Source organism: Manihot esculenta, chromosome 15 (assembly GCF_001659605.2).
Source record: "Manihot esculenta cultivar AM560-2 chromosome 15, M.esculenta_v8, whole genome shotgun sequence".
In the NCBI taxonomy this organism is placed as follows: domain Eukaryota; kingdom Viridiplantae; phylum Streptophyta; class Magnoliopsida; order Malpighiales; family Euphorbiaceae; genus Manihot; species Manihot esculenta.
This window is the reverse complement of record NC_035175.2, coordinates 14051210-14076300: the sequence shown is the minus strand read 5'-3', so window position 1 is coordinate 14076300 and position 25091 is coordinate 14051210. Positions and strand designations below refer to the sequence as shown.

General features: G+C 33.8%; 3 protein-coding genes across 6 annotated transcripts; 2 read left to right on the top strand and 1 right to left on the bottom strand.

The window, feature by feature from the left end:
• The first annotated feature begins 87 nt into the window (after positions 1–87).
• Positions 88–8685, top strand: LOC110601572 (zinc finger CCCH domain-containing protein 41). Of its 2 annotated transcripts, none has more exons than XM_021738747.2 (5): positions 88–358; positions 3713–4507; positions 5535–6773; positions 7172–7522; positions 7755–8685. In XM_021738747.2, the coding sequence occupies exons 2-5, from the start codon at positions 3722–3724 to the stop codon at positions 8322–8324; spliced, it is 2946 nt and encodes a 981-aa protein (XP_021594439.1). In that variant the 5' UTR covers positions 88–358; positions 3713–3721; the 3' UTR covers positions 8325–8685. The 2 variants fall into 2 exon arrangements, with proteins under 2 accessions (XP_021594439.1, XP_021594438.1); XM_021738746.2 differs by having other exon boundaries at positions 89–358; positions 3608–4507.
• A 1717-nt stretch (positions 8686–10402) lies between these two features.
• LOC110601571 lies at positions 10403–14282 on the top strand. Of its 3 annotated transcripts, none has more exons than XM_021738743.2 (2): positions 10403–10589; positions 10791–14282. In XM_021738743.2, the coding sequence occupies exon 2, from the start codon at positions 10795–10797 to the stop codon at positions 13957–13959; it is 3165 nt and encodes a 1054-aa protein (XP_021594435.1). In that variant the 5' UTR covers positions 10403–10589; positions 10791–10794; the 3' UTR covers positions 13960–14282. The 3 variants fall into 3 exon arrangements, with proteins under 3 accessions (XP_021594435.1, XP_021594436.1, XP_021594437.1); XM_021738744.2 differs by having other exon boundaries at positions 10779–14282; XM_021738745.2 differs by having other exon boundaries at positions 10404–10589; positions 11216–14282.
• Positions 14283–18086: 3804 nt separating this feature from the next.
• LOC110602209 (universal stress protein A-like protein) lies at positions 18087–23136 on the bottom strand. Its single transcript, XM_021739667.2, has 4 exons — positions 22763–23136; positions 20277–20398; positions 19991–20109; positions 18087–18391 (listed from the first exon to the last, which is right to left on the bottom strand). The coding sequence occupies exons 1-4, from the start codon at positions 22938–22940 to the stop codon at positions 18283–18285; spliced, it is 528 nt and encodes a 175-aa protein (XP_021595359.1). The 5' UTR covers positions 22941–23136; the 3' UTR covers positions 18087–18282.
• Between the last annotated feature and the right edge of the window lie 1955 nt (positions 23137–25091).

The following is a 25091-nucleotide window of genomic DNA, read 5'->3' as shown; positions in this document are numbered from 1 at the left end:
AAATAAAACTAAATTATAGATTTTATTAAATCTGAAGGACTATAAATAAAATTTTCCTATTGTTTTAAGGTACAGACACCGACCATCGTGTATTTCTCTCTCTAAAAAATGCTGTTTTGTGCTGTTTCTCACGGCACAAAAAAATCCCTTCCTTCTCTCTCCCTCTCTACAATCCCGCCCTCGATTCTTGCTTTTTTACGATCCTGTCCCTTCTATGTATCTCTCTTCATCTTTCCCTCAAATGCCCTTCCATGGCCGCGATATTGCCCTTTTCTCCATTGCACCAATCGTTGGATTCAATTCCTAATTCATTGATACTCTCAGAGCCTTTCTTTGCTCAATCCTGCTTGAATTTCTGGTGAGATATATTTTTTTTGCCGTGTTGAATTTCTCCCTCTCTTCCTTGTTTTTTTCCTTAATTTGTTTTAATTGAATTGCTATGGAATCTCGAATTCTTGTTTTGTTTTCGTTTAATTGTTATTAGTTTATTGATTTTGCATGATATTTCTGTTGTTTTCATGTTAAGACTTTATAGGTCTTAGAGGAGTATGTTGATAGCTTATAGATGATTTGAGACACCGTTTTGCTCATAATTTTTGTTTTAGGGTTTGACTTGCCAAGTGGGTCGACTTCTTTTTCTTCTTCTTCTTCTTTTTCTTTGTTTAGGCATCGGTATTTTCGAGATGAAACGTATTGTATTTGAGTAGGTGCTAGTTTATGAATAATGAAATCAGTTTCGTTTGGGATAGTAAGGGGGGTGAAACTGACTTTCTGTATAATTATTTTGAACAATGAAAAGTGTTAGCTCAGTTCTAAAAGTGTTTTGCTAGACTATTGGGAAATTTGCTTTTCTTCCTGCAGAACAAAATAATTAGTAATGAATGGAGTGCTATTTGCATTTAATCTATGCTACTTGGACTCAGGTGCGAGTGTTAAAAATAGGTACATATCCTTGTGTCTGTCTCATCAACTTTAAAATAGAAAATATGGGAATATGGATCCAAATTTAGACACGGTTGTTGGATACATTATGTTATAAAATAAAATAGAATAAAAAATATAAAATTATGTAAAAATAATTATAGTCTAAATAGATGATCAAATATAACTAAATACATCATCCAAATACGAGCAGATAGCTATTTTCTATCTAAGTACATGCTCTTCATTTTGATAGAAAAAAGTGTTCTATTAACTATGCATGAATATGTCACTCAAGTTCGACTCTATAAATATGTGTAGACACATATTCCATGTTGTATCCCATGTCGCATCACGTTGACATGGGTGCGGCATGGCAAATGAAGAGTCGGAGTATTAGAGCATTTAATAGAAAGGGCAATGTGGAAATGAACAAAGTTGAAATTAATGGAACATTGGATATATAGAATTTTGAAAAGGCACATAATATATCATCTATAGTGATAGGATTACTTACTGTTTGTTGGCCATTTAGTGCACCATTTTATGGATATGTCAAAATTAGTTTGAGCTCATATTTTTGGGCAAGGGGGCATTTTTTCTGCCATTTTCATTCTTTCCCAAATTCAGCTTTAGGATTCTTCAGTTGTTAAAATGTGATAGATCTTGCTGTACGAAATCAAATTTATTATTGTTGTTATTGTTTTTGATTTATATGTACAAGTAACAAGCAAATATCTAGGCATTGGTTTGCCTTCCAGTGTGACTTTAGAAGTTTTGCTATAGCCAATTGCTGCTTAATATCAAATTAATTTTATTACGTGCCTGCTTTGGAAAACCCAGTTTCTTCAATTTTTTCAAGCAGCAGTTTGGAAATGAGTTGAAGGGCTTGGCAAATTAGTCAGAAATAACTTAAGCTAGGCTTGTTGTTTGTATGTCAGGACATGCTTCAATCTATATTAATTATGAACAACAACCTAAGAATTCTCTTGTCAGCATCATTAGTTTTGTGAAAACTAAGTCCATTAGCTGGTTAAATGGTGAGATTCTTCACTGACCAAACAAAAAAAATTCTCCTCCGCTAATAGTTCTTCTGTTGAATTTGGCAAAACATGTGTATTACTAGTCAGCAAGCATTTATTGGACTGTTTTTGTTAAGTCCTCAAGGTTGGATTAGGTGAGAAATTGGATATGCTGCCAATCATCATTATTCTTTTCTTTCTCCCATCCTCTCTTTCACAGGAGTCATCCTGGCCAATAGCTCACTTGATATATCTAAATGGGCTGCTGTCTTTTATAGATCCATATAGACTGGAGCCTAAAATTTAAGGCTTTAATTTGTGTGTATATTACTTGCTTTCCATGGACACAAAGAAAAGGGTTTCTAGAAAATTGGCACAGCAAGCAAACATAGAAAACTTCAAGAAAACCAAATGAAGCTGAAAACTTGCTTGCGTGAAAATGAAAGGAGTTGGCACTTTATGAAGTGAAACTTCATTCAATGAAGATTGTAAATTTAAAAAATCAATAATTCTCAAATCCAATTCTTCTTCAGCCTTGTCTGGTTATGGTTGTATATATGGAGTATGGATCCCTTCCTTTATCTCCATTTTTTCCAAGGAAAAATATTGATATTAATGCAAAATTTGCATTGAATGCAGCTCATAACGCCATGTTCTGAGACATATTAGATTTAGTCCTAAGAGCCTATATTATACAGTTAGTCAGTTACAATTAGTTTTCGTGTAAAATCTTCTTGAAACTGTTATCTAATCCATCAGGAGAGTTTCAGATCTTTATTTTTTATCTACCCTGTCAAGCTGCTGGATCAGCATCTCAGTTTTTTTTTTTTGTCTACTAGGCCATGTTAATTTGGTCTGTCCTTTTTTCTTTTCCTGTATGTCTCAATAGGTATACAGGATGTTGCAAGATGCAACATTCATTTGGCTTATCCCCTGTTGCTCTATGTGATAATTGCTTTTTTGGTGGCCAAGTTACTTAAAAATCCATGACTTCTGCCTTATAAGTGTTAGTCAAACCTTTTTATTTTGATAAAATAAGGTATGAACTTTAATTAGTGTTACAATTATTGAAAGAGATGACTTATGTAAGAGCATTCCCTCCAAGTTTAGGAACTTGAAACTCGGATGGTCTTAAATTTGAGGATAGCCCTATGTTTTATTTTCTTGACATGTGTAAAACTTGCTTTTCATCCAATATATTTACTTGCTGGAATTTTAACTAATTATTCAGAGTCATTAAGGATATTCAGGCCATATTTTTGTGTTAAAAGAAATACATACAAATAGGTTTGTGTTACAGGATCAAAAAAAATACTGGGACATAAGCAGAGAATACAAATACCACTTCATTGCCCAATAGAGATGTAAATGTGGTGCCAGTGGTGGTAATTACAGTGCTAATTAAAATTTATGGCTTATTCTATTGACATTTAAAGGACTGGTTAAAAAGTGAAGTTAAAGAAATAAGGTTCATACTTCATGGATTTTTAAGTAATTATTTAAATTTTACCGTTTGAGCATTTTGCATTCAAATTTTTACCTGATGCAGATGTACTAATGTAAATGAGTTCATGACTATTGCTAAATTTTCTTTTTGTGTGAAGAATGACCACCTACTATGTTATTGTAGTTGTTGATTACTTTAATTGTTGTCCTGATTCTAGGTTAAGCTCCAATTGCTAGACTCCAGTAAATGAAGGTGACTTTGTTGCCACATCTAGCAAGAGTTTGAAAATTTTGACAATACAAGAAATCTCTATTTGTTCTAGGAGTTCTTGATGGAGCTCAAGGTTTCATCACTAAAGTCAGGAGGTATTTCTCCTCCTCATTGTGATAGTGATCCTGAGGAGAAGGAAGTTAGTGATGAGGATGATGATGATCGCAATCATAAGCATCGAAGAAGGGAGACACGATCTCAATCTTTGGAGAGGGATTCTCCAGAACCTATTTTTACGAGGTCATACAGGAAACAACACAAACCATTTGAAAATGGGCATCCTTTCAGGGAGAATGAATCTCAAGGTAGTGAAACCTGGAAAAACTATAATAATGTTCCTCAAGATAAAGACTTCACCTCAAAATTTGTGAAGAGACGCCCTGGAATGGCATCATTACCTCGAGTGGGTATGGATTTGAATCAAAGAATCAGGTCAAACCAAACATTTTCTGGAGAACATGGACCTGGTAGAGGAAGAGGAAGGGACCCTAGTTCTTGGAACCAACGTGATTCTATGTTCAGCTCAGTTGATATTGCTTCACAAATAGTTCAGCAAGGAGCCATTACTTCTGGTCTCTTTGCAGGAAGGGGATTGCCAAATGTGTCAAATGCACAAAATGCATCCTGGAATGCATTTGGGTTGTTTCCTGGAATACCGAATGGTGGCCTTGATGCACTCCATTCCATTGGTTTGCAAGGAACACCTGGACCAGTACTAAATTCTTCATTGAATATAGGCATTCCCCGCCAGCGATGCAGAGACTTTGAGGAGCGTGGATTTTGTCTAAGAGGGGATATGTGTCCAATGGAGCATGGTGTCAATCGTATTGTTGTTGAAGATGTTCAGGTATCTGTTTTCAAATGTAACCTTTTGCTAGACTTCCATGGTTTATCTGACATTACATCTCAGCCACAATAGATGATTGAACCATGCATTTAATTATTCTTGTTTTGTTTCCATTACGTTTATCACTTTCTTGCTCTAACCATTATTGTTACCCATGCTGAATTTGTAGATAACTCTTGTGCCCTTATGTTTTACCTCAAACTTTCAGAATCCTGAATGTTGATTGAGGTTTTATCTGGACTATTCATCCAGAACTATGGTTGAAAATATAGAATAACTTGTGTACTGTGAATGCTTTGGACTATGACATTGACATCCCCTTTGAAAAGCTCCTAGAAAGTTGATTGCACCAAATGATTGGTTACAAACCTATATGTGTCATGTTTCTGCATTGATCTAGATGGCAATGGCATTGTTGATGTTTTGCTTATTTATATATTGTGGTAATTTCATTTGCATGTGCACCTTAGCACTTGCTTGCCCAGACTTAAAATGAATTTGTTTTTTGGTTTCTGTGGTTAACATCTTCTAATGTGATTCCAAGTTGATTAGTATAAAGGTATATTAATGAATTTATATTCAGATATCTAACTCAAAAGGAAAACTGTAAGGTGCTGGAGCCTAAACCTTTAGGTCATCAATATCCTTGGGCGTGTGACTTATTTTGTAATAGCCCTCGCATGAGTAGAACAGATGGTGTCACTATTTTTACTTTTGGCTGATACAGTATATTGATTGTTTACCATTTCTGATGATCCAAAGTCATTAGTTAAATGGTTTTGTAGGGATTCATATTTGAACATTTTGATCATTTCTTGTTATTATTGCTTATATAAGAATACATTATCGCATTCATGGACAAATAAAAGATGCACACCAGTTTCTGAATTGTCTTGAGATCTGAAAGTTCATTAAGATTAATATTTGAATTATGGTGATTTTTGTTCGGGCATATAAATATATATATTTATGTATGTGTGTGTATGTGATTCACCACAATAATATTTCTTTATTGGGAAATTTCCAGAGTCTTTCGCAGTTCAATCTCCCTGTTTCACTTCCAAATGCACCGCTAGTGGGAACACCTGCTGGACCAGGGGCTTTGCCATCAGTTGGTGCTCCTTCAACCACATCAATGAATGGCAAAGGACATAGCAGAAATAGCAAGCTTGGAATAGTTGATGATGCTATGGGCTTGAATGGTGGATATTCTGGTTCTGCTGGTGTGAGTGGAGCAGACTTGTATGATCCAGATCAGCCACTATGGAATAACAATGGTCCTGAAACATCAAATGCACTATTAGCACCACATTCATCCAAAAATGATGAAACTGAATCCTTCATGAATGTTGATCCTTCTGACCGTCATAATCTCAGGTTGTGTGATACTACTGATAATGAATGTTCAATAAGAAGCACTGGGGTTCCTGTTAGTTCACAGAATACAGGTTCATCTGTTTGGGGTAGAGTTGGTAGCATGAAGAATAGATTAGATGTGAGAGAGAAAACAGATTTGACAGTGAGTACATCAGATCATTTGGAGAATGAAGCAAAGGAAGATCATGATGAATTAGCCAATATTCAAGGTAGTACTTGTCAAGGAAAGCGGATGACTACTGAGGGTGTTGGCCCCAAAACTATTGATTCAGCAGCCAGGATACAGAGTGATACCTCGCATAATGTAAGGAAATCATCTCAGAAGGCATTACGTACACTATTTGTCAGTGGTATTCCACAAAAAAACAACAAAAGGGATGCTCTTCTTTCTCATTTTCAAAAGTTTGGGGAGGTTATTGACATTTATATCCCATTGAATGGTGAACGAGCTTTTGTTCAGTTTTCAAAAAGGGAAGAGGCAGAAGCTGCTTTAAAAGCACCTGATGCTGTAATGGGCAATCGCTTTATCAAACTATGGTGGGCTAATCGTGACAGCATACCTGATGATGGCATGGTCAGTAGCAGTAGTTTATCTTTAACTCCCCGAGGCATGCCAGCTGGTTCAGTTCCACCCCAATCTTTATTGGGTAAAAGAGGAAAAGATAATCTTCAATCTGCTGTTTCTAAGGGTGCTATAGTCCCTCCCTCTGATGCATCTCTTCCTCACTCTGATCATCCTAAGCCTTTTGCAAATGGTCCCAAGGCTCCACCTCCTATGCAGAAGAAGCTAGAGTTAGAAAAATTGAGGGATGAACTCCGCAAGAAACAGGAGATGCTGGATGAGAAGCGAAATGACTTCCGGCGCCAGTTGGACAAACTTGAGAAACAAGTATGTTTTCCTATGTTTGAAGGTTATGTTTTAGATTATATTTGTTCAATATGATCATAATCATTAGGCCTTTTTTTTAATTAAAAAATGTTGCAGTGCTTGCATTATTATTGACTTTTAGTGCTCAAGTATTGAATCCTGAAATATGAAGCCAAACATTGCAATATGCACTTCAGTTTATTTGCATACAGATATCCTTGGAGGCTGAAAGACAGTCTTAGTTTTGTACAAATGGTTTTATGAGATGACCCATTGAAGAATATGAAGGAAAGATGTAAAGAATATTACTTATTCATATCCTTTCAGAAAAACAAGGATTTATTACATCTATACCAACAGAATATAATTCATATTGTATATTTCTTATAGCTGTTTATTATACTATATGCACTTTGCAGGCTACAGGAGTTAAGGGTGAGGCTGTGGTTGAGCCTGCTGCTAAAAGACACAGAGTAGGAATAGCAACTGATGTTGCAAAAACTACTACTCCAAGGTCCTCTGATCCTGTTGTTGGTGCGTCATCTCCATGTGCTGAGATGATAGTGGATAAGAATAAATCAACTGAAAATGTTGCATCATCCATTCCCAAAACAAGTGCATCATTGATGCAGCACGAATCTACAGCCTCAAGGCAGCTAATTCGTCCAGTGGCACCTACAGGGGCAGTCTTTCTGACGAACAGATACAAGTTGGATAACCGGCCGACAGCATTTAAAATAATCCCTCCTTTACCCCCTGGGTTGGCAAATGTAAATCTCTCTCTCTCTTTCTCTCTCTCTCACACACACACACGCCCGTGCACACACACAGTGTCCATGCCAGCCCTTGACTCAATAATATACAACTATGGTGGATTTAGTGAAATTCTATCCACCCAGGAGGTGTTCTCTTTGTTCTTCTTTAATCCTGTCATGATCAGTGGTCTTTAGCTTATTATGCTGTGTATATGCAGAGCAAAATTGATGTTCTGTTGTCTTCTAGGTGGATGTCTTGAAGGAATTCTTCTCGTTGTATGGCGATCTTTCTGCTGTTGAACTAGAAGAAGTTGATGCTTGCAATGATGATAGTGATGGGTCAGAGATGGCAAAAAATTGCTCAGCCTGCTTGACTTTCACAACTCGCCGCTCAGCTGAGAGAGCATTTTTTAATGGTAGATGTTGGCAAGGCAACAACTTGAAGTTTACATGGGTGACATCTAGTGCCTTTGGCAGTGACCTTTCTGGCAGAGAAAATATTTCATCTGCCTTAAAGTGTCCTGTTGATACTGATGTGCAGCCGACTGAAAAATTAGCATGCACTGGTTCTGGTTCTCAGGAAGCTTCTGCATCTGAAAATGGGGAGACTGAAACGTCAGAAAGAAATACTAGTGCAGACCATGTGGAGTTGCATGAAGTTCCAGAGCCGCTACCAACTTCAGAGCATGGTGAGGACACAACTAAATGCGAGGATAGTGCAACATCAATGTGCAGCAAAGAAGAGCAGCCTAAAAGAGAGCTCAATCCAACTGCAACATCAGGGGAGAATGAGTCGCATAAAGGCCATACCAGTTGATGTTGGACTAAGTGTTGGACATGTACAGTGAGGTAAAATGCTAGATCTTTTTTGAACTATAATTTCTGCGAGCCCCCAAATTGAAATTTCCAAAATTTGATTTTGCAGTAGCGTTATTGTTTCATGTATCCTTTAGTGATTTTGGACTGTCAGCCAGGCCACCTCCTATGACGGCTGGTTAGTCAAATGGCACAATATGTGGTATTTCAGCTTTATTGTGTTAGATGCTTAGGTTTAGGAGTCGAGGACTAAAGTTGAAAGCAAATTCGATTGGATTACACCTCTGCATATTCTTCCATAAATGTTAAATTCCTAATTTGAAAGAAATGAGAAATAGCCATAAATGGTTACATTAGTGACAGATTTGACATTCCATTCTAATGACAGGTGGTTAGCTGGATTGGGTTTGGTTCTTCTCATAAATATTTATGCTGTAAATTACCTGTTTTGTTCCTGAGTTGGGTTTGGCTCAGCTCAAATATTTATGGGGTAAATTACTTGCTCTGTCCTTTAGTTACACGTTGGTTTCTATATCCTCTGACTGCACGTCCCTTCAGTAACATTTGAAAAATATGTTTTGTTTTTAAGTTCAATAGAGTTAAAATTTAAGAATTAAATTATTTGCATGGTAAAAAATTGAGGGTATATTAATATAATTTAAAAATTAAAAAATATATTTTTAGGAGTATTTAATAATTTCTCATAAATTAATGAATAATTAAATAGAAATTTTTAATTTTTTAAATTCAAAATATATATATATATATATATATACTTTTAGCATAAATTTAGATGGAAAAAGAATAATTTACCCGATGTTTATATGGAAGCCAGACTAGTGATTAGACCATTTGGGTTTATCAATCATATTGCAATTGGTTTTCGCTAGAACATCTTTAACTATTAAACACTATCTCTTTGATTGTAAGAACTCAATTCAATTATTAGATTTTTGTTAATAAATTTTTAATTTTTTTAAAACTTGAATAATATTTTATTTTAAAAGAAATTAAGATTTTTCATTGTTTTATAAGAATTTATCTAAAATTTTTTCTTATAAACTATATCATGCTAAACAAAAAAATTTATAAAACATGGTTATATCTATCAACTAATCATTATATATATATATATATATATATATATATATATATATAATTAACTGCTTGTTTTCACAAGATTTGAGATGGTCTTTCCAACGAGTCAATTTTAAAAATAATATATGTAAAATGTTTTTTGCTAAAATTGTATTTTTTTTTTTGAAAAATGTTTTTTATTTTTTCTATCAATAAATATATATCTACTAGTGTGAGTAAAATTTAAAAAAAAATGATTTTTTAAAAACAAAAATATGGTTTTTTTAAAATGATTTAAAATTTTTAATTATGAAATTTTTTTATTAATTAGTTTTAAAAAATTTTAAAAATATTATTCGTGAAAGAAATTGAGGATATATAATCAAAGGATGAGCGAACAGAGTCACCAATTGTGAAATTACAGCCAACGTACAATGCTCTGCTGCTGTAACTGCAAACTACAGGATTAAGGTAAATATTGCTGCGATACTAAACGGCGCCGTTATTCATGTCTCCCTTCGCCTAACTAGTATCATCACAGTATTACCATTACAAAGTTGTAAGATTCTAACGAACACGTGTCAATCATCCGCAATAGGAAAAACGCACCTTTTATCAAGTATACCTCTTTACTTCTCAAGTACTCTTTTAACTTCTCGCATGTACAACTAGAGTTTCTCCAGAAAGCTGCGCTCTTACAATACTCGCCAGTATTAACAACCACGAGTTGCAAGCTGGCACCCAGAGAAACATGGCTAAATAACATGGCGAGTAGAATCAGATATCTACTCGATAAAGTGTCTTTATTCGTACTGAAATGTCTGATGACGGTACAAAAAACGTGGTCCCATGGCCTTAGATGCAGACCGGAAAATAAATATTATTGGGAAAAAAAATAAGGAAGTTCACCGCTTGGATAACCTCCAAATTCTCGCGAGGTTGTACTCGATATTTTAATTATATCGGATACGATACATTCATCTCTCTCTCTCTCTCTCTCTCTCTCTCTCTCTCTCTCTCCCCCTCTACTGTCTAAGATAGGACCAATTTCAAAAACGTTTCTCTCTCGTAATTTGATCCCTCGCTCGCTATATTTTCTCTGCCAAGAATCTGACAAGAAAATGGTATAGATAATCACTCAGAGCTACAAAACCCTACTCTTCCCGGTCGTCTTCTTCTTTTTCTAAAGGTATTTTCTTTATCAAATTTTATTCCTTTATCTATTATACGCGTATGTATGGTAGCTTGTGATTTTGGGATTTTTTTTCCCCCTTATAAGAACCAAACGCCAGTATTTTGTTTTAAAATTTTTTGATGTTTTCCGTTTCTTGTTCAATTTTGTTTTTGTTCTAGTTCTGGGAGATTGATTTTGTTGTAGAATTGTTTTCAGGAAAATGAAAACTGTTGAAACCCTACCAGAAGCCCTATGTGAAAGTCCCTCTCTGTCTCAGGAACCTTGTAAGAAACCAGACCATGATACCAAACTCTCTAAAGATGCCTCCAAAACTTCTCCAGCTAAAAGCAGTAAAGAAAATGGACTTAGGGTTTCTGTAAATGGAAAGGAAGATTTTGGCAGTAGTGATTTGGGTGGTGGAGTGGTAGGAACTGAAGTTTCAGTTGAGAGGGGCCGTGATACTGTTGATTTGGGTGATAATGAAGTGGGTCTTGAGGATTCTGAGATAAATGGAGCGTCTTCTTTGTTAAAAATGCATGAAAGTAGTGAGAGTTTACTAGGGCTAGGCTCTTTTTTAGATGTTATTGATAGGACAGAGAAAAGGGGCTTTGAAAGTGTTGACGGCATTTCTCTTGTTGCAGATATCTGTGGGAATGTTCATCGAAGTGACATGAAAGCAGAGAGGAAATTTGGCAGGAGTGTGCAGAGGGATTCATTTGATGCAAACGAAGGGTGCCCAGATGGGAAGGACGGAGAATTGAGTGATAGCAAGAATTGGGATGGGGAGGATAATACGGGAGATGAAGGGCATGAATTTAGGGTTGGTGATTTTGTTTGGGGCAAGATTAGAAGTCACCCTTGGTGGCCAGGGCGGATTTATGATCCATTAGATGCATCGGATTCTGCCAAAAAAGTCAAACAGCGGGATAAGATTCTTGTGGCTTACTTTGGAGATGGCACATTTGCATGGTGCAGTCCATCTCAGTTGAAGCCTTTAGATGATAATTTTTTGGAGATGTCAAAGCAGAGTAGCTCAAAGAACTTTTTCAATGCAGTAGAGAAGGCAATGGATGAGGTTGGTAGACTTGTCGACTTGAAGATGACTTGCTCTTGTGTGCCAAAAGAGAATTTGATTGGATTTGGTAGAACGTTGGCTGTGAATGCTGGAATTAAGGAAGGCCTTCTTGTGCCTGAAGGTGGAATTGATAAGTTTTCAACTTCCTTGTTTCAACCAGCAGAATTTCTTCCTGCATTAAAAGATATTGCGCAGGTTGCTACTGTTACTAACATGCTAGAGTTCACGGTGTTAAAGAGTTGGTTATCAGCTTTTTATCGTGCAAAGGGAGGCCACCAGTTGCCTTCTTATTATGAACCAAAGCCAATTCCAGGCCTTGATGATGACACCAGAAATTTGATAGGCGACTCAAGTAACTGCAATAATGGAGTGGAAGGCAGAATTCAAGGTCCAGTTGAAGAAGATTGGCTTTCCTCACCGAGAGGTCTCAATCATAGCCAGACTTCTCAAAGCACGTTGCACAAGTGCCAAGGGGTTTCGGAGGATGCACACTATCAGAGAAGGAAGCAGAAAAGCCTTGCTGAAATCATGGAGGAGCACCCAGATACTGAGGCTGAGGATAGGGATGACGTTTTGGCTGAAGAAGGAACAAAGGCAAGAAAAGCAGTATCGTCAGCCAAGAGAAAAAAGCGGAAATTAATGGGAGAAGGCATGAATAAAGAGGGTACAAATGAGATAACAGATGTTACCAAAGTAGCAAGCTTAGACAAAGATGCATCTTCATCTGGAAGGAAGAGAAGGAAAGTAAGTGATAAAGCTGATGGTGATGGAAAAAATGAGATGGAAGATATTCTGGCTAAAGAAGGAGAGAACTTGGGCAAACCTTCATCTAGAGGAAAGAAGAGGAAAGGCAATGGTGAAGCTGAGGTTAGTAGTAGTGGCAGCAGTGATTTGGTTTCTAAACCAAGGACAAGGAAAGGGAAGTTTTCTGAATCTCATGGAGCCGCAAACAAACAAGATAGTAGCCTTGGAGCTGATGGTAGTAGGGTGAAGATGGAAAATCTGAAGAGCCCTCCTTCAAGAGGAAGGAAGAAAAAGGAAACTTCCAATATTGAAGATTCTGATGGTGGGGGCAAAATTAAAGAAAGGAGAGAGAACACCGTGTCTGCAGAAAAGAATGTGGTTGGTGACCTTGGTGACAATGGTAAGGCTAAAGAAGAACTTATGAAGGGTTCTTCGCCAAGGGAAAGGAAGAGGAGCAAGTACCTGTCCCCTCCGTACACAAATCTTAATAAAGCAGAAAGAAAGAAAGGGATAGAGGAAGAATCCATGAAGATTTCCAGCGAGTCTCAATTAGGGGAACAAGGGACTGAGGCTGCTGACCACCTTATTGAGTCTCCAATTATGAAGTTCAGTGGTGAGAGAAAACCCTCCAAGGAACCTGGTTCAGGGCATGAGACATATCAGAACAATTATGGTCTGATGATAGTTAAGGCATCTGCAAGTGAACTTCTATCTAAAATACGGTCTGCAGCTCTTAATCCACAATATCTGACAGAAACCAGCTCACATGCTATGATTTGGGAATTCTTTTCTGAATTCAGAAGTTCAGTCTATTGCAATGAGTCCGATTATGAAATGTACGTTGAACATCTTCCAGGAAGAAAGAGGAAGCCGCAAAAATCAGAAACTGGGCAAGATCAGTCTGACCAGAGTTTACCTGAACATAAATCCCAGCGGGCAAAGACCAAAAATAATGAAGAAGCAAAATTGGATAAGCCCAAAGTTAAACAAGCTGTTGGTGCACCAGAAATGAAGACAAAGGAAAAGCAGGCTGAAGGGGAAGGTCCAGGTGCTGCCCTTTATGTGACATTTGGTCCAGGATCTTCTTTGCCTTCAAAGAATGATCTCCTTAAAATATATGGAAAATTTGGGGCATTAAACAAAGATGAAACTGACATGCTCTACACTAATTACTGTGCGAAGGTTGTCTTCTTAAAGAGCTCCGAGGCAGAAGAAGCATTCAATGATTCTCAACTTTCCAGTCCCTTTGGATCTGCTAATGTGACTTTCCGGCTACGTTATCTCTCTGCGGAAACCAAGACCCGGGAACTCAAAGAGATTTCAAGGTCAAAGCAGCCTTCTTCTCTGGCCAAGGAGGGAACAGCTACAGCAGAAATGGCATCTGCATCACAATCTTCTGGAAGTGAAGTGTCACAACTGAACTATATAAAACAGAAGCTTGAGATGGTAACATCGTTGGTGGAGACATCTGAAGGAAAAATATCCCAAGATCTGAAATCCATTTTGGAAAGTGAAATGAAGGTGCTATTGGAGAAGGTAAGCACAATGATCAGTTCTTCATCTTAGGACTGATGTGCAGCTGATAAGGTTAGATGGTAAGCTCTTTTTTTTAATTAATTTTTTTTTTTTTTAATTTTGAGATACAGTTATTGGTCAATGTGCAGGTTTAGTGTAGTATAGCATGTTGGTTTCCTCAGAGGTTTAAGCAATGTGTCTGTGTATGGTGTTTATATGAGATGGTTGGTGTTGTTCTTAGTTGAGGTGACTAATTGCATGCCATAGATTTCGTCAACAAATTTAGAAACCAATCAGTAATATATAGTTTGTATTGCAATTTGCAACAGTTGGGGCTGTCAATTTATGGAATACAAATTCAGTATTACATCCAAGTCCTATTTTTCACTTTTTTTTTTTTGTTTAAATAATAAATCTGATCTGTAGTTGTAGCCTGATGTACTTTCATGCGTAGCTGAAGTATCAGAGTTGTTGCAGAAGTTCTAAAATGCTGTAAAAGAAGCCGAAATATAATTTGAACAAAATTTTCATTGCCAACGATGTCGTATTAGTATTAACATAGAAAAAGCAGGGATGAGAAGGAAAACGAAATTTATTTGGATAAAGTTGAATGATGAGTGCAAAGGCCAATACTTTGCTAGTAGTGTAAGAAAAGAATTATAAAATCATGTAAAAAAATTTTATTTCAAACGTTTTTATGGGTAATTCTATTCAATCAAAATTTATTAAGATGAATAATTTTATGGGTATTTTCACCGTAAATGCTCTAAATAACAAATGTTACTTAAATAACTTTATAGAGATCATACAAGTTCAATTAAATTTTAAATTTTTATATTTTAACTGCAAGATTTCAATTAAATTTTTATATTTTTACTTAAATAAGCTTTTATTTAATATAATATTTTATTATTAAAAAATATTATATTAAATTAATACTTATTTAACTCTTATAAAAAAAATAGGAGGTTAATTGACTAACAAATCTTAATTAGACTTATTCCATTTAATATTACATGAATTCTAAATTTATATATTAATGACATCAACATGTACTATTTAAAATAATTTTTAATATTAATCTAATTTAAATTTTTAAAAATTATCTCAAAATAAACTATCTCTTCAACTGTGTACACCATTAGTAAGGGATGCTCTCGTCACTTAAACAACTCTAAAAAGGTTATATGACTTAATATTATGAAATAATTTTTTTAAAAATTTTAAATTCAATACAAAAAGTACACAAAAATTTAATTAAGTAGATTCATTCTTCACTTTGAAACCTATAATTCTATTTGTGTTAAAATAATATATTATTGCATTACATTGTATTTCTAAATATCGTAAGAAATGTTTATATAAATATCAAATCATTATATACTATTTTAATATAAATTAAATCATAAAATTATGTAATAAAAATAAATAAAATCACATAAAATTTTTTTTATATTTTTTTAATTAATAATTATATTATATTTTATATGTTATATTTTTTTATAATATCTAAAAATTATTATTATTTGCTATGAAATACTATTTTAAAATTACAAATCATAAAGTGAGTGAAATGAAATGACATAAATTTGATTTGGTTATATTTTGAGCTTAGAGATGATAATAAGAAGGTGTCTTATTTACCCCTTCCATTTTCTAAATAATTAATTTTTGTTTTGATAAGTCTTAATTTAAAGAAGGCAGTCCAATAATTCACAGATACTTTATCAGCCATCTTTTGAATCAGCTAAATTTAAAGTGAAACTTTATATTTTATTTAGATTATATTTTTTTTAGTATTTATTTTATTAAATTTTTATATTAATCTAAATTTGCATATAAATATTAATAAAATATTTATAATTATAAAATAAAAATAATAATTTTTATTTACTTTTATATAATAAAATTATAAATATATATATAAAAAATAAAATTTATTTTATTAATAATCATATTTTAAAATCTTATATATATTATATGATAAATTATTAATTTATAGGTATTTTAATAATAAATAAATTATAGGGTACACACTTATTTATCAAATTTATCCTAAGAAAAGTATTTAAATTCAAATGTAAATCCATTTAATATATATAAAATTTAAATCTGCTCTAAATCCCAGTAAAATTTAGTTAAACTTATTACAGAAAAAATTTTGAACTCGCTTAATTTTATAAATTCAATTTAATAATTTACACAAAATGCAATTTAAAAAATTATATTAGATCTCATAATTTTAGTATTAAAATAAAATATTAAATTTAATTTATTTAATAAATAATATACAAAAAGCATAAACATTATTGTGTAAAGATAAAATTTAAAGTAGTCGATGCTTATAACTAATAGGTGTTTTGACGTCTAAATTAATAAATTTATAAAAAATATAAATATAAATAAATTATTTAAACTTTTCAAAAAAGCTAAGAGCGTAAAATTATGTATATTAAACTTTGCGCACTTTACTTTTAAATTATAATAAATAAGGTTTAATTATTAATTTTTTAAAAAATTCAACTACTACTAAAGAGTTAGATTATTATAAATATAATAAAAATTTATTATATAACAATAATTAAATATTACGAGAAGTTCAATCGTTGGAATGAGTCTTTTATTATTTAAATAATTAATCATACTGTTTACTGAGTCTTTTATTCTATAGATGAGATTTGAGTGATTAAAATTACGGTTTATTAAAAATTTATCTATTTATTTTTTTTAAATAATGATGTATTTTTATTTTTATTGTATAATGACAATACATAATATTATTTGCACGATTATTATACATATTAATTATATATCTTTATAATAATATTTATGATTTTTACACACGACAATTTGCATAAATAGAAAATGTATATATAATTTTAAGATTCTATGATATGAATTAAATTTAAAATATATTTTATATAAATTATTAAACTAAATTAAAAATTTTACGAAGTTCAAAAGGTTTTTGATATTTTTCCGTAATAATAACGTGTCCTTTTTTAGATGGATTTTGATAATGTGGGGTAGGTTTAAATGGAAATTAATACGGATTTTAAATATTAATATTAGATTTAAATTCGAATTTGGTTGTGTGACCACGCCTAATAACACATATTTCCAATTCTCAAATTACAATCAAACCACCTTTTATCAGTGCCGGAGTCCGCCACATGTGGACGTGGCACCTAGATTTTTAGGAAAAAAAGAAAACTATGAAATTTTTTTTTAAAAAATTAAGATTTTCTCTAAAACTTTTAAAAATTAACGTGCCCTTTAAAGATTGAAAAAGTATGGAGCATAGTAGTATTTAAGAAAGTAAATTACATCAAGCCCTCTTATCTTTTAGTAAAATTTACAGCTAAATCTTTTTATTTTTTATTTTTATTTTAAATAAAAATTGCAACTTAATTTTTAAATTTTATAACACTTCTATCATTAAAATATTATATATTTAATCTATAAGATTTTGCTTTAATAATATTTTATTCAATGAATTTTCATATAAAACTAATTTTTAATTATATACTAAAATATTATTTTATCTAAAGATAGATAATAAAAAGTTATCCAAACTTAAACTAGAAGAGATTAATATATAATGAAAACCTTTTTAAAAAAAAAATTTATTTAATTCAATTCTTAAAAAATTATATGTTGTAAATGTGAATTTCACTTATTAACAAGTTCAATATTTTCTTCTAATAATTTTTAAATTAGAATTTGAAATTGAGAGAATAAAATCTAAACTCTCTCAAATTTATTCAGATATATTTATCTCTCATATATTTACCTTTCAGATTTATTCAGATACACTTACTAAAGCATTTAAATATTTTTTTTAATAATTTTAAAAAGGACACTTTAAAATAAAAAGTCTAATATTTAGATGAATTCATATTTATAATCAAATTTAAAAGTAAGAAATTAAATTTAAAAAATCATCGGTAAATTATAATACAGTGATTGAGATTTTATTGAACATTGATTTAAATTGATTTAAACCTTTTATCCAATAGATTTAAAGTCCTGCATATGCCACTGCCTTTTATCGTCTGCCAACAGTGGCTACCTTTAAACAAAACGAGTAAAAAATGAGCCTTCAATTGCAATATTATAATGCCCAAATCAGATTGGATAAGGCTGCCTCATAACAACGCAAGCTCAAGATGATGCTCAGAGAAAAATTAGTTATATTTCCAACAAATAGGTAATGTATATTTCTTTTACACGAGTACTGTGTAGCAATGAGAACATATTAACAGAAACATCCACTTGATTTTTCCAGTTTCCACCATTCACCTTATGCATAAGCATTCCTAATGTTCAGCGCCTCTCAACATAATGGAACTAATCACATAGAGCAATAGAAATTCAGTCATCAACAGGATCTTGTGGAGTTTCTTCAGCCCTACGTTTGATTGAGATTACTGGGCACTCAGCATGCTTCTGGCAAAATTCGCTCACAGTTCCAACAAAAACCCTGCGGAGGAAAAATTTTTAACAAGCAGCAAATTCTTTGAACTACAACAGTAACGTCAATTTAAAAGGTCGATACCTCAAATAAACATCCTGACAATGTGCATGAAAAAAAGCATTTGACTATTGTTATCAGTTGACATCATTGGTTCCAATAGTGGGTAAATTATACCTGCCATCCCCTTACTTTCATGTTAAGTTCATTTTGTTATTATAAAATTTCTCAACTTTCATTAAACACAAAGAACCTAAAAAATTAAAAATAAAAAACTCACCAAAATCTGTTCTCTCCTAGTCAGTCACATGTGACTTCCATGCTGGCATTGAAGTAATAAAAAGCTAACTAAAGCCACATGGACCTCACACTCCCTCTCTCTTCCATGTATCCAAGGAGAAAATCAAAATAGAATGACAAAAAGTACAGCTCCAAGCCACTTCTACTGGTGGTTTCAACCTGCTGCAATCCTCAGTCATTAACCACGCCCGATTCTATTCCACCACTCACAAAGTCACACCCACCACCACAACCACCACTGTAGCAGGAGTTGACAACAGCAACTCTGGGCTGCCGAATACATGTGCAAGGGGGAGTGATGCCAAGGAGCATCAGAAAAGGGAAAGTCTCTTGGTTGTTTGGTGCTATCTTTGAGGGAGAATTCAAGTTGGGTTGAATGGATGAGTTTTTGTCACATTCATCTGATCCATTTAGGACACCTACCATGGCTCTTGAAGCACTGACTGTAAGCATGGGCACGCTAAGGAACAGTATGCAGATGGGGATTTTTATGAAGTATCGTGGAAGAAGAATTTCCAAGGTAGGAAAGCAAGATATATGTGAAAAAATGGGAATTGTCATGGTTGTGTAGGGAAAAATGGTGTCATTGTAGGGGGAGGAGTTTTGACATGGACAAAAGAAATTCACGGGCAATGGGAAAAAATAGAGTACCAAAGAGTAACAGGGTTTTTAGATGGCCAAATGGGAGCCATTGCATTGGTATGTGGAATTGTAAGAAGATATACAACAACAATCAAGTTTTAATTTCAACCTAATTAGGGTCCGCTTCATGGGTCGTTTATCACGATTTAGCCTGTTCGAAAACAATTCGGCGAGACCTGAACTGTAATGAAGATATGAAGATTACGAAATTGAATGGTAGTCCTTAAATTGTTAGGAACATTTCTTGAAAGGGGGCAAGATTTGGCCTTCTTGGCTACAACGACGAGGTAAAGGTTTTTGGTAAATAGGACCAAACAACATGAATTTTCTTAGGAATCCATATGGAAGAGCATTTTAAGTGGGTTATCACTAGTTGCATGGAAGAGAAAGGGAGAATAAGTTCCATTTAGCATCAGTTAAATTTTTTTATTAGATAAATGCCAGAATGAAGGGCCCAGGCGTGACTTTGGCCAGAGAATAGACTGGATCACGACAAGAAGGATTTTTCTTGCATTAGAGTGGAAGTTGAGAAATTATATAGCAACAAACTGAAGTTGAGGACTAACATAAAACTACACCTAAAGTTCAGGGACAATGGTATAGTTAACCCTCCATTAGCCTATCTACTATCTAGGATCCCACAGTTTTTGAAATGAGTGACTATACCTCTGGAAAGGACCAAGACCACGACTTCCGACAACCAGGAGATCAGGCTGGACTCGTCTCACTTCACGGCAGATTTCTTCCTTGGGATCACCTCTCTTCAACCACGCTTCACAAGCAACCTACAGGAATTCCATGAAAACTACTGGAATTAGAACTAAATCTAATTGAACCTATTGGAAATTAATATATGCAATCCTTTACTCTGTATTGACCCTACAATTACAAATGAATTAGCCCACATGCAGACGTCAAAGGCAGCACATGCCCAAAAGAAATATTCTATTACCCCAATCTGATGACATCTATTGACAAAGTACTCCAGAAGATGAAGTCCTCGCACTCTGTCCCTCTGTTTCATGCTTTTAAAATCATCAGGAGATGCATATATGCTATCCATATCATCAAAACCTAGTAGAAAGAACAAGAAACTAGTATCAAGCGACTTTTTCAAATTAGATGCATTACAGCAACAAATGTGGATGCAGGAAAGTGACAAGAACACAAGGTGAGAGTTATTCATATGATTGGAATATCCAGAAATTGACATTTTCAAAAGAACTGATACTCAAGTATCAAAATTCCAAACATACCCAACGGGTTTCACACTTGGAATAATGATGATAACAGAAAACATAGTTACTTCAAGATATAGGAAATATTTTGCTTCATATTTCTACAAAAATGTCCACTGCACATCAGCCAACTCATGTAAAGTGAGCAAACCATGTTAAAAACAAGATAATACACCAGCTGTAGTGTGTTGCTAAAGGGATTCATGTGAAGGAGAGTGCAAATGGAGAAAATATAAAAAACAACTGGCTTACAATTTAATGGAGCTTGTTTACATTTATGGGACCACCATGTCAAACATATTTTACCAGACACCTTTCTATACTTGATAAGTCTGATGCATCAATAGTGCCAAGAGGATCCATATACAAGAATCCAAACTTATACGAACTTAATCATATGCCATCAATTAATCAACAGTGTCCAAACAATGCTGAAAGTTGCATCTATTTATCTCACCTACCTGGCAGAACTAAACTGGATAGACAGAAATGAATTTATGTGTTTCTCAACTACCAAAAATATAAAAGGCTTGTCTAATCAGCATCTTAAAAGAAGATTAATATCATAAAAAAATTACAGAATTACTAAATGAATAAAGGTTATTAACATCTATGAACCTTCTCTATTACAAGATCCATGGAATCTGGAGTGTCAAAATGGAGCAATCTTATTGTTGCACCAGCTCACTTTGGGCTTTTTGCCAATTCAAGGCAAATAATAATAATAATAGTAATAATAATAATAATAATAATAATAATAATCTCATATAATGGTTTGGGAAAGAAAATTTCCAAATCAGTGTAAACATGGCTACAGGGCCCCATTACTGAATCTACAAGATACAGCAGTGTTTAAAAATATCAATCATTTGTCTCTTTTTTTTTAAAAAAAATAATTATAAAATAACTATTTACCGCAGGTTTGACCTGCGGTAAGGGCGAATTATATATAAAAGTATGTGTATACACTTATAAGAAACTAAAATAATTAAAAAAAATAATCCAGTAACTTTTTTTAAAAAAAAAGTAAGATAAAAAAAAATGAAAATCTTACTTCTTGTTTGACACGCAGTAATTTTTTATTAACATAAACCCTCAACTCTCAGATTCTTTGATCTCCAATTTCTTTTAAATTTTTTATAACAATATTGCATTAAATATTTTCTATAAGGTAACTAATTTAATTTCAGCGCTTGTATTCTGTTTTTTTTTATTTCATACATTTATCAACGTTAATATATATATAAAATAAAAATTATATAAGTTTTAGAAAATGATTTGTTAATTTGTATTAAAATTACTTTCCTTTATTCGATAAAAATTGGAGATTAAAGAATTTAAGTGTTAAGAATTCAGGTTTATACCGTGGATAAAATATTTAATGCAAGATTGTTATATAATATCATCCTATAATGTTATTTTTTTCACATAATTAATTTGTTCCTTTTGCAGGAAAACTGAAACAAACTTTAACTAATGGAAGTTTGGGTATAGAATAGTTGATCTGCATGATCTTCCCATAATTGGCAGGCACAAAGCAAATCACTTGCAGTATTTATGGACTACAAAGAAACACACAACAAATGATTACTTACTTAATGTTCAACCAAAGGTATAACACCTGCCAATTTTAACTCAATTAACTAATCAAACACCCACATCACAACTCACTTTAGAGGAGTATATATATGCTACTCTATACAAAAATCTTAGTATTTCTTTGTCAATGAAACTAAATCAAAGAGGAAACCTAATCAAAACAATTTCACGTTTCCATAAAATCCATTGAAGAAATTCCTACAACCCAACTGCTCCTCTAGTTCTTTTAACATTCCATGTTTTAGTTGCCAGCAAACAGTACAAGATTTAACTAGCACGAATTATTTTATATATCTGGCACCAGCACCAGCACCCATAACAAATAACGATTACCGTTTTCCCCTTTTTTCATGTTCTCAGCAACCAAATAGAGCAAAAAATCAAAACAATAACATTGAAAATGCCAGTAATCTATCTACATAAATCTCCAGATTCTTCTGCTCACACAAATTAGTTGCACAAAATAACAACAGATTCAAAATTTCACTCAAAAATCCACGAAAGCATACCAATAAATCATCACAGAACCACACAAATCCAAGACACAGTTCACTTCACAAGCCCTATATATCTAGAGAGAGAGAGAGAGAGAGAGAAGAACCGTCTTCGTCAGGGACTTGGACATGAAGGAAGAGAAGCTTGAAACCACAAGTGTTAGAGCGAACAATCTTCTGAAGAGTCCAGTCGAAAGCTCCTTTGCTACTAATCGAAGGGTGTGGATACCCTTTGATTGTTGACTCGTTCACTCCTATCATTATCCGAGTCGGTTCACCTTCCATTTTCAACTTAACTCACTGAGTTGCTCTCTGTCGTCCCCCTCTCTCTCACGCTTTGTCTAGCAAATGCAAAAGCGGGTTTTCTCTCCCTGTAAGGAAGTAATGATTTGGGTTGAAATAATGGGAGGCGTATTGTGCACCTTGGGGTAGGATAGTGTAAGTTAAATGATAATGGCTAACGTGATCTTATCCGTTAATGCCACGCGGTGATTAGGAAAGAACCGTCATCGCTCTACTGAAATTTGGCGGGGGGCGTACGCTTTCCTTTTCGTCTGTTTTCTGAAAGGGACATGGGTGTAATAAAGACACTGGAAACAAGCCCAATAAGGTGCAAAGATCAAACAAACAATCACACACAATAAGAAGTAGGCCCACTAAACTCAAATTCCAGTGCACATCAATTCAGTCAATAACAACCCAAAAGGACCACCGCCACAACATTTCCATCATTGTCTCCGCTTGAACCTAGGGGTGTAAATGAACCAAACCGTTCGTAAGCTATTTGAGGTTTGATTCGATAAAAACTCGATCGAACTCGACTCGATTTTTAAATGAGCCAAGATCGAGTTTAATTTTTAGGCTCATTTGGTAAACGAGCCAAGGTTGAGCTCCATAGTATTCGGCTCGTTAAGACTCGGGAGCTCGGCTCATTTCTGAGTTCATGAGCAGGCTCGCGAATAGGCTCGTGAACAGTCTCGTTAAGTAAACTGAAATTACTATCATAAGAGAAATAAACTCAAATCCTACATATACTTTCATGAGCTAAATCTGAATTTTTTAAAATTCAGCTCTATATAGTTTAGTTACACTCTTAAACTTGCATATATTTAGATCATTAAAATTTAAAAACTCATCTTTATAAATTTACATGCTAATTTATAAATATACTTATTTAACTAAAATTATTTTAGTTTTAAACTTATTAGTTTTAAACTAAAATTTATTATACCTGTAAATAAATTAAATTTCTCATGAACTATTTGAAACTTAGCTCGATAAAAGCTCGATTCAGCTCGATAAAAACTCGACTCGTCTAAACTCGTTTGCTAAACGAGCCAAACTTAAACTTCTTAATACTCGGCTCGAGTTCGATATGAGTAAAGCTCGAATTCGGCTCGAGTTCGAAAAAATTTTAACGAGTCAAGTTTGAACTCTTCAAAACTCGACTCGACTCGGTTCGTTTACACCCCTACTTGAACCATAGAAACAACCACCCCGATAAACTCCTGCAAAACCATCAAACCCTCAAAGATACCTGAACTAGCTAAAACAGCCAGAGCCACAGAACAATAACTTCACTGATCCAACAACATCAGCAACATCTTCGAGTCTTTGGTTATTTATGTTATTTTTTATGAAACTAATTTTCTTTTTCAAAAATTCATACTTCAAATGTCATGTGATTAATTTTTAATTTGTAACAATTAATACTTATTTAAACAATTGCCACTAGCCTAAGATTATGCTTTTATAAATCTTTAAATCAGAAAGTATATCTTCTTTTAATATAAATTTTAAATTAAATTCTGCTATTAAATAATAAAATTTATTTAAAATAAATTATATTTTGAAATTCAATTGAATTCTAGATAATTTTAATCATATAATTGAAAAAAAAAAAAAACTATGGAATGAATGCATCATTTTGTTTTGGAGCAGCCCCCAGCTTCATGTCTCCCTACAGCCACTTAACCTTGCCAAGAAATTCACGCCACCATTCTCCTCCGACCACCGGCGACGTGCGGCAACTAGAAAGACCACCTGAGTAGCTAGGCGTGCGATTCAGCTAGTAGCAACCAGATCTGAGACATGCGACCAGTAACCAGCAACGCGTGCGACCTGCAACCAGCTACCACGAGTCGCCCGACCTGCGTCCAAACTCCCCTTGGCAGACCTGTAACTCCTCCTTGCGCGACCTAAGACCAAATTCCTCGACCAGCGCGCGGGGACAAAAGCTTCTCCGTGCTCAAACTGCGACCAGACCCTCCAGACCCTCCCTAGCACAACTAGCAGCACCAACGAATCCCCTGCTGCACCAACGAAGGTTCTCACCATAAATTTCTGATCTGAAATTTTCTTTCAATGGTTGTGGAATAATTTCTCTTTATTTATTATGGAATAGTTTCTAGAGTTATAAATAGCAGTAATTAATAA

Coding starts and splice junctions, on each gene's coding strand:
- LOC110601572 (XM_021738747.2), top strand. CDS start 3,722: ATGGAGCTCAAGGTTTCATCACTAAAGTCAGGAGGTATTTCTCCTCCT. Junction 6,774..7,171: donor TGGACAAACTTGAGAAACAA/GTATGTTTTCCT, acceptor TGCACTTTGCAG/GCTACAGGAGTTAAGGGTGA. Junction 7,523..7,754: donor TACCCCCTGGGTTGGCAAAT/GTAAATCTCTCT, acceptor GTTGTCTTCTAG/GTGGATGTCTTGAAGGAATT.
- LOC110601571 (XM_021738743.2), top strand. CDS start 10,795: ATGAAAACTGTTGAAACCCTACCAGAAGCCCTATGTGAAAGTCCCTCT.
- LOC110602209 (XM_021739667.2), bottom strand. CDS start 22,940: ATGGAAGGTGAACCGACTCGGATAATGATAGGAGTGAACGAGTCAACA. Junction 20,399..22,762: donor CCAAGTCCCTGACGAAGACG/GTTCTTCTCTCT, acceptor TCTTTCTACTAG/GTTTTGATGATATGGATAGC. Junction 18,392..19,990: donor GGTCTTGGTCCTTTCCAGAG/GTATAGTCACTC, acceptor TTTCCTCCGCAG/GGTTTTTGTTGGAACTGTGA.